The 9058-nt window shown below is 45.8% G+C and overlaps 1 protein-coding gene across 2 annotated transcripts; it reads right to left on the minus strand.

The window, feature by feature from the left end:
- Positions 1–3696: 3696 nt before the first annotated feature.
- CREBZF (CREB/ATF bZIP transcription factor) lies at positions 3697–8640 on the minus strand. 2 transcript variants are annotated; one of them, XR_012265865.1, is made up of 3 exons: positions 7820–8640; positions 7367–7444; positions 3697–5590 (listed from the first exon to the last, which is right to left on the minus strand). XR_012265865.1 is itself a non-coding variant. In XM_073661765.1 (2 exons), exons 1-2 carry the CDS (start codon positions 8569–8571, stop codon positions 7429–7431), a joined length of 768 nt encoding a protein of 255 aa, XP_073517866.1. In that variant the 5' UTR covers positions 8572–8640; the 3' UTR covers positions 3697–7428. The 2 variants fall into 2 exon arrangements, 1 of the variants encoding a protein (XP_073517866.1); XM_073661765.1 differs by having other exon boundaries at positions 3697–7444.
- Between the last annotated feature and the right edge of the window lie 418 nt (positions 8641–9058).

A 9058-nucleotide genomic window follows, 5' to 3' on the forward strand; every position in this document is an offset into this window, starting at 1 on the left:
GGCAGTTTAGCTGTAGAAACTGATGAAAAAGCTGGATGACAAAATTATGCTGTTTTGACATCACTTGAGGCACAAGAAAACTAGTAAGCCATATATTAATCACCAGAACTAGCCCTGAAGACATTGATCCAAGCAGGAAGTTTCTGAACTAAAGCCTCACATCTAGCGGACCGAATAAATTCATAAAACTCTGTCACAGCTGCCACGTCTGTAGTTTCTGGTTGCTGGCGGGGGGCTCTGCAAACCATCTCCTACCTACCGGCAATCCCTTGGCTCCTCCGGATTTACTGGCCAGGTAATAATGCAGACAACATGCACCAGGCCAGCTAATCAACAAAACAAAAGCTGAGGCTGCTGGCAGGTAACCGGCTGTTTGCAGGGATCCTGGCCGGCCGCTACACCAGGGTCCTGTGAATGTATTCGCTTATCTCTACCCAGAAACATAAATGCAGCTATGGACTAAAGCCCCCGTCTCACATAGCGAGATCGCTGCTGTGTCACGGTTTTGGTGTCGCTATGTGTGACACCTTGCAGCGATCAGGCCCCTGCTGTGAGGTCGCTGATCGCCGCAAAGTATCCTGGACCATTTTTTGGTCTTTGCCCTCCCGCTGGTCAGCACACATCGCTGTGTGTGACCAGCGATCAGGCTAGTAACCATGATAAACAGCGGGTTACTAGGGGCACACAAGCACTTAGTAACCCGCTGTTTATCATGATTACCACTCTGCTACAGTTAGCGGTAACCTCCCGCTCACCGTAGCAGAGTGATAATCATGATAAACAGCGGGTTACTAAGTGCGTGTGTGCCCCTAGTAACCCACTATTTATCATGGTTACTAGCCTGCTCCTGCTTCAGCAGCAGGCTGGTAACCAGGAGCAGGACATCGTGGAAAGATTCTTTCCACGATGTCGCTGCTCCCCTGATCGTTGGTGAGCCTGCCTGTTTGACAGCTCACCAGCGATCACATAGCGACGCACCAGCGATACCGGCCAGGTCACATCGTTGTCGGGATCGCTGGTGCGTCGTTATGTGAGACGGTACCCTAAGACTGAGGCCTCATTCACACTTGCAAATAACTTTTCAATCAGCAGCTTCATAGTACAGATGCTGTACAACTTGTATGCCCTCCAGGAAGAATAGGTCTTATTATAGGACATAAAAAGAGTAGTGTATGCTGCCACATTTTAGGGTCAGTAGTGTGATTGACATGCAGATCCCCTGTCCTCTAACAATACAATGTGATCACCATAGAGGAACATCACTTCAGTAGACACGGAGGGGGGTCTGGGTGCTGCAATATGGCCCCTGTAAACACAGCACTGGGCAGAGATGGCATCACTGAAAATAAGGCGGCTGCATTTACCTCTCACAATCAGATTCTAAGGTTTGATCCTTGCAACAGCAGATTTAGAAAAATTTTGGGCACCGAATAAATTGCCCTTCTTAAAAGGATATAGTTGAAGGGTTGTGAGAGTCTTACCTAAACATGCCCATCTGCTCTTCCCGTGCACTCATTCTGCATTTTTTTTTTTACCCGTCTCTCAAGATGCACCTTATAGATAAGCTCATAATATAATTAAAAAAAACAAAACAAAACGTATTCCCCAAAAATACCAACTCCCCCCCCTTAGAGCATGCATGTCAAAATCTGGCCCACGACACCTATGTGGGGCCCATTATTCTGTATGGAGGACTATGTGATGTCCATAATACTATATGAAGGACTGTCAGGCCCATTAGTCTGTATGAAAGTCTATGTGGGGCCCATTATTCTCTATGAAGGACTTTGTGTGAACCATTATTCTGTATACTGATTGTCCCGCAACTTTGTCCAAGTTTTTAATTATGGCCATGTGTTTAAGAGTTTCACATCCCTGCTTTAGAGGAATGACTTAAAAGGGGGAAGCACAATACCCAAAATGCCCTTAGAAATAGATATTAACTACACCCTAACCACTGTTGTAATTAACTTTAGTACACCACTTCTCTAATCCCTAAATGTTTGTTTTTTTAACAACTTCCTGTGACGTTTTGTTTGACTGGAGTCTCACACATGACGTTACAGGATGCTGGCGCTGCACTCACTTCCTGCAACATCCATCGCCCCTCCTAGCACAAGATGGCATCATGGGGGCAGCATTGCAATTACATAAAAGTTTCTTGCATTGTCACTGTCTGCAGCTGTCCTGGGTGAAAAAAAAAAAGCTGTGCTGTGGGAGAGGTGAGCGCAGCGCCAACACTGCTTCTATCTTTTGCCGCAGCGTCTCACAGTGCATCAGGGGGATGGCGATAGAAGCAGAGCAAGATACACCAGTGCTGGCCCATGATTACAATTCATTTGAGGGCGGTGGCACGGGTGTAAATCACCCTGCTTTCATCACTGCCCCCTGATGACACCATGGATCCAGGACATCTTCAGAGAGCGATGATGAAAAACCGTGATAAGTGACCGCAGTGCCGCCCCCCGATGAAGTGCTGTTTGAGAAGGGGTGATGGACGCTGCGAGAAATCAAGTGCAGCCCCAGCCTCCTGTGGCTTTCTGTTTGAGATTCCCATCAAATGAAAAGTCACAGGAAATGAATTGGAAAAAAAACAAAGCATTTAAGGATTAGCAGGATAGTAGAGTACAAAAATGCTTGGGGTGTAAAGAGACATTTAAAAGGGCATTAAAGTGCCAGACCAACCCTATAACGGCATCAAAAATGGGTAATTAAAGCTGACAATCAGCCGTTTCAGAGTAGGAATAATAGCAGCTTCACAAGTCCAGCTTTCACGGTCTAAGCTACATTTGTCAAACTTTGGCCCACAGGTCAAATCTTTCAACTTGCAAAGGCTTCCTAAGTGTTTAAAAAGGTCCCTTAGTCTGTTTCAGTAGGCACCGCATGGGGAAGACTGCTGACTTGACACATTTTGTATTGAAAAAAAAAAAAAAATTTACTTTTTGATGATATTCTAATTTAGTGAGAAGCACCTGTATATCAGTATCCTAGATGTAGATACAGTTTAACCCCTTTACCACCTTGGCCTTTTCATTTTTATTTGCTCCTCTTCTTCCCAGACCCATAACTTTGTTTTTATTTTTCCATCAATATGGCCATGTGAGGACTCTCTTTTTTCGCACAACGAGTTGTACTTTTGCACGACACCATTGGTTTTACCATATAGTGTACTCGAAAATGGGAAAAACAGCCCAAAGTCTCTACATGGCTAGGAGTCTGTATTGCTCAGGTCAGGAGACCTGTGACTGCTCCATGTTCAGACCTCAAACGTGTGAAACTACAAAATGCAGGGCCCTATGATTTCAACTTATTTTACGGGGGGTGCAAGTATTCATCAAAAACACACTAGCCCAGAATAGGCACCAGTCCCACATGGGAATGCTCCTCATCTACCCTTTAAATGCATAGTCGGAATATCCCCTTTAAAATAAAACAATGAACATGTTCGCATGTGTGAGCCATGAATATGATTGTGTTGTAACAAACCATAGTACACTTTAAACCAGGGAGGTTTTACCCCCTTGTCAAGTCCTGGTTTATGAGGTTTTTGCATTAGTAGGGTAATGCACCGTCTGCTGCAGACACGAACGCTCCACCTCCATGTATTAGACGTGGACGAAGCTGTTTGAAACAAAGAGGAGATATTAATTTATCAGGATCTCATTACTGGGGAGATAGAATAAACATACCACACAATGTGCAGCCACCGGTTTATTACATCTTACACTACATCGTTATACACAGGAACAATTAAGATTTGTGCTGCAGATACATTTCTTCCATTGCTGCCCGGTTTTCCAAAAGAAAAAAAAATAGTGTCCAATGCACAAATATATACAGACATGAGCAGGTGTAATCATACAGAGCGGCATCCATTACCAGAATGCACATGAGTAGAAACTGATAAACGTGAAATTATACATCGTGACATCACAGAAATGCATCCTCCCTCCGCCTGATCTGTGGACTCACGATCCAGAAGCAGATGGTCTGGTATTATATTCCGTCCCATTAAGACTCGACAGCGCTCACACTTTAGTCCGGCAGAGCCGCGAGGTTTGCCTATAATACCGCCACTATGTAATAAACACAAGATCTGCTTGGACCATGCAATCAAGGGGAAAGTGTTCACCCAAACCTACAAATATTAAAGGGGTAATCTGGCCCTGCTCACATACGCATCGAGAGGACTGGCAATGTCACCGGCATGGTGCACCCAGTCTATTCGTTAGAGGACAAGGTATCCGCCAAACCCACAGGAGGCATCTAGACGAGACACCACCAATCCTACTCATCTCTTGGAAGTGAGAAAAGCTGGAAAACCCCTGGAAAAGGAATTTTTTACCACCCAATGCGAGAGCAGCATGAAGTAGAGGCAGAGACCCCGATTCCAGCAAGGTGTCACTTACTGGGCTGCTAGCTGCAGTTTTGATAAAAATCAGTTTTAATCAGCAGATCATCACTAGAGGACTAGTAAACCTGCTGCCATATAGACCTCCATAGTCAGGAGCTCTGTATAGCCCCACACCCATCATTGATTTTCAGCTTTCTGGCTATGCACAGAAAACTGCTAATCAGTGGTGTGGACAGGTTTATATAGAGCTGCGCAATTAGAAAACGGCTAGATCTACAGCAGAGAAAACGGATGTTATAATCTGCAGAAAGCAGCCCGGTAAGTGACATCACTGGAACCAGGGTCTCTGCCCCTACATCATGTTCCTTTTAGATGGGGTTTAAAAACAAAACAATAAAAACTGGTGATAAGATTCCCTTTAAAAGATCTATAGTAAATGAAAAGTTTAAGCGTCATTTTAAAAAAATATTTTTCTTCAATTTCCGCTATACCTTTGTCTGATCTATCGGGCCAAATATTACTCTGTTTGCTCACAATGAAATGTACCATTGCTGCATACTAAACTCAATATCCTCCTGGAAAGATTAGCAGGAATATGGACCTTAAAAGGGGTATTCCCATCTCCAAGATCCTATCCCAATATGTAGTAGGTGTAATATTAGCAAATATACTACATTTCTAATCGGAGGTAACTAATAATGGCATTCTAGACATAGATCCGAGCAGCTTTTCCATATGATTTAAGGGCTTCTTCAGGTAACTAATCTCTGGGCCACCTATGGACCCCCTACCATATAAACCAGGAGATACGGGCTCAGGTGGGGAATTGCATCCAATACCACCAGGATACTGTTATGTAAAGAAGCCCTTACTTTGTGGGCACTAGTTTTTTTAAAAAAGGGACGTACATTGCAGACATGGTACGGTTATATTTTATGGTAAGGTCACTTGCAGGTTGGGCTTGTGATTATTACATTTTATTCATTAGCATGGCATACCAGACAATATCTGCTCCTATATCCTGGTCCCCCCCCGGAGAGATTAATCATTTCTGGCAACTACCCACATTATAAGATACGTTACAAACAATAGGGATGCAAAGAGGAAAAAACAAAAAGAAAGCCCTGTGGTTACCTCGTCTCCTCCTGTACCATACCATACAACCTTTTATTACAAAGCAGGACATGTGCGGTGAGCAGCGGGTCCCGAATCTTCCGCCCCATACAGCTGACTCCACTTTAGCATAAAAGAAAACAAGGATGCTAAATACACAAAGCTCAATGGAGAGAAGCGAGATTTCAAAAGGTTTCCGAGTCCACAAAATATTCCACCAATGCACAGTAAAGCGTACGATGATGGGGGTAGTTGTGGAAGTAGTGTCATATCATTCCACTTTATCGCTACGACCCAGATATAATCGCCAGTAGTTCTGGGATCATAAAAGACTAATGGTTCAATACAACTGATACCTTTTGAAATCTCACTTTACAAACAATATCAATGTTACAAGAAACACCCATCCCAGAACCTGCACTAATCTCCCTCCTGGGCTGAAGGAACAGATATTTTTTTACTCTTTTCAATTCTGAGTAACAGATACGATTAAATTAACACACCCTTATTGACCTACTTTAAAGGTGCACAAGGGGGCCGCAGCCTTAAGGAGGGTTTTCAAGGCTTACCTTAGGATAGGTGATCACCTAGATTGGCAGGGGTACAGCACCTGGCACCTTCAATCTCTCTGGTGCTGCCAAGTGTCAAACTACCACTGATCATCTATCTCCAAGTCCTGAACCACCCCTTTAATGCTGCTCTTACGACTGTTAGGGCACAGTCAGACAGACATACAAAATCTGACCAAGATCGAACTGCAATACTCAGGCCGACTGCATGAAAGTGGCCGCCGGACAGTCAGAGCAATGCAGTCCGATTTATAAGGCCGTATGACTGCATCCGTAAGGTGCTTCATCACCTGGGATAATAACGATGTAAAAGTGAAATGTCCCCTTCATACACCCTTACAGCAAAGGTTCAAGTATGTTGCTCTGTCCTTCCTCTGTGTTCAGTTTCTGACATGGGAACAATTCACACACAGATTTGCAGAAAATATTAAATCTCTGCTGCTTGTCTGAATTAGGCTGTGGCCGCAGGTTTCTGCAAGCCTCGTTGAAATTATTGTACAGTCATAGAAATTCCTGCAACTAATCTTTTTTGCATGATGTTACTTTTAGAAGATCCACATTGAGACCTCAATTCTGGGCCTGACCCTATAGAACCTTACGGTTTCAGAGAGAGAGAGAGAGAAATTAAAAAAAAAAAAAAAAAAAAAAATGTATGGGTCTCCTATTCTTGTGAACCTTTTACAACCTGAAAGTGTCCTCATTTAATGTGATGCTGTCTGAGCTCAGATGTTGGCTGCTTTTCTATTTTAAAGTTAGATTTTTTTTTTTTTTAAATGATGCATTTAACATGCAGCCAGATATGGACAAATAGTGGGGTTAGCAACTACAATTCCGGGGCTGTCAAGGCACGCTGGGATTTGTAATTCTGCATCTGCTGTTGTGCCGTAGGTTGCTGACCCCATCACTACACCCTATATACAAAAAAGAAATCACAATGATACAAGAATTAGACTGAACTGGAAAGATTGCAGCCCGAGTCTACTGTTAAAGTTCAAAGTGTCATTCCCATATTCAGCAGGTCTTGATATCAAACACTCATTTACAGCTTTTTGCCTAGGAGACAGACCACCGATGCTGAGCGACAACAGGAGGTAACAGCTTCAATAGAAAGGAGCTTGTTCTGTTGTCTAGCGGTGGTGGTCGGTCTCCAAGGCAACAAGCTGTAAACAAAAAGTTAATATGCCAAGAATGGCTGAAAATATATTGTATTTACACTACGAAAACAGGAATAACCCTTTACACTGACTTTAATCTTCCCAGCTGAGGGCAGAACAGTAAGGTATGCACCTAGCACTTGGTGTCAGCAGTAGTTAGTGACTTGGATCCTTACCAGGTTGCGAGACGTATAGGTCTTGCTCTTTAAACACTCCTGCAATGGAGCAAGCCGACAGTTCACCTAAAAGAGAAACTGTCAAAGAGAGGTTTACTAGTATTACATAGTGACAGCAGAGTCAGATACATGCACGCCCCCCCCCGTCAGTCCAACTCAACCCAGTACAACAGAAAATAAGAGCATTATGCCCGACTCGAGATAAACTTTGGCTGTGCAGTTACACAAATAAGTCATAGAGGGGCGCTCCAGCACTGCTTAAAGTTAGGACGCAATACTGATCGCCCAGGCAGCACATTATATACATAGCTCTCTGCATGCAGCCTAATTCCTGGAGACGCCCCGCCACCCCCTCTATTAAGGGCGCCTCAGTCCACAGCAGCGCTGCTTCTCCCCCCATATTATCTGTCCTCAGGATCCATCCAGTACATAAAGTTTGTTACTTGACCCTACATTTTGGCTGAAGCGGCCGCGCTCCTGGCACAGGCCGGGCAGAACTCCACTGACACCTTCTCCTTGTCCACATGCAGGCAAACTCCAGCAGAGGGTGCCTCTTCTTCCTCCTTTTCCTGGTGCACAGTACTGGCAAGTCCTGGCAGCGCGTAGTCGTGGTCATCAGGCTTCACAGAAGGGTCGCGGAATAGTGACGTAGACAGCTTGACTCCGCCCAGTCCGGTCAAGCGGCTGAGTAGCTGGGACAGGGCGCTGTCATTAGCCAGCACGGCACGCAGGTAGCGCGCCTCGGACTCCAGCTCCAGGACGCGCACTCCCAGGGCCCTCCGCTCCTGCTCCAGCCGGACGTTCTCCTCGGAGAGCCGGGTCACCGTGCGCTCCAGGCCGCTGACGTACTCCTTCTTGCGCAGGCGGTTCAGGCGAGCGGCCACTGCGTTCTTATTGCCGGCGCCGCGCCCCCTAGTGGCCATTGGCTGCGGTGCGTCACACGCCTCGGGGCTTGTAGCGGTGGACGCGGCCTCCTCCGGGATGTGCGGAGAGTCGTCAGCCCCGACTAGCTGCTCCAGCAGCTCAGTGAAGGAAGGGTCTTCCTCCTTCCACCATGGCGCGGCCTCCTCCACGGAGAACAGCTCCGACAACACAGCGCCGTCACACTCTCCGCTAGTCTCCACAACACGACTCCGGCACACTCTCCTCCGGCTACGAGCAGTGGCGGCCGCGGCCTTAGGACGCTCCCTCAGCCGGTGCCTCATGCTGACCGACTCCCTCTCTGCGAACGTCGTAATGGCGTCTGTGTGAGACGGAAGTAGGAAGAGATGTGCCACGTGACCCCTTACGTCACGGAGCACGCCTTATATAGCGCGATAGGCTAGGCCACGCTCTTTATTTTTCTGGCGGGAAACAGTCATGTGGCCGGAGGCAGCGAATCACGAACTGCCGTTGTGTGAGGTAAAGGACAACACGTATAAGAAACCTGCTGGAGGTCAACGATTACAATTTCTGAGCAGTGACAAGATGAAGGCCGAATGGTTTCCTCATGGTCACACAGCATATTATATAGATCGATTTGCTTTCATACAGTATAATGGCCCCCCACAGCCCTCAAAATATTATAATGGCCCCACATAGCCTTCCATATAGTATAATGCGCCCCCCATAATCCTCCATATAGTATAATGAACTTCCCATGTTCCTCCATAGAATAAAATGCACTCCCCATAGTCCTACATGAAGTATATT

Source organism: Phyllobates terribilis, unplaced genomic scaffold, assembly GCF_046119375.1.
Source record: "Phyllobates terribilis strain yellow unplaced genomic scaffold, ASM4611937v1 Scaffold_2__4_contigs__length_985480577, whole genome shotgun sequence".
NCBI lineage: Eukaryota > Metazoa > Chordata > Amphibia > Anura > Dendrobatidae > Phyllobates > Phyllobates terribilis.

What these genes read in the sequence shown, in the direction of transcription:
- CREBZF (XM_073661765.1), bottom strand. Translation starts at nt 8,571, where the DNA reads ATGAGGCACCGGCTGAGGGAGCGTCCTAAGGCCGCGGCCGCCACTGCT.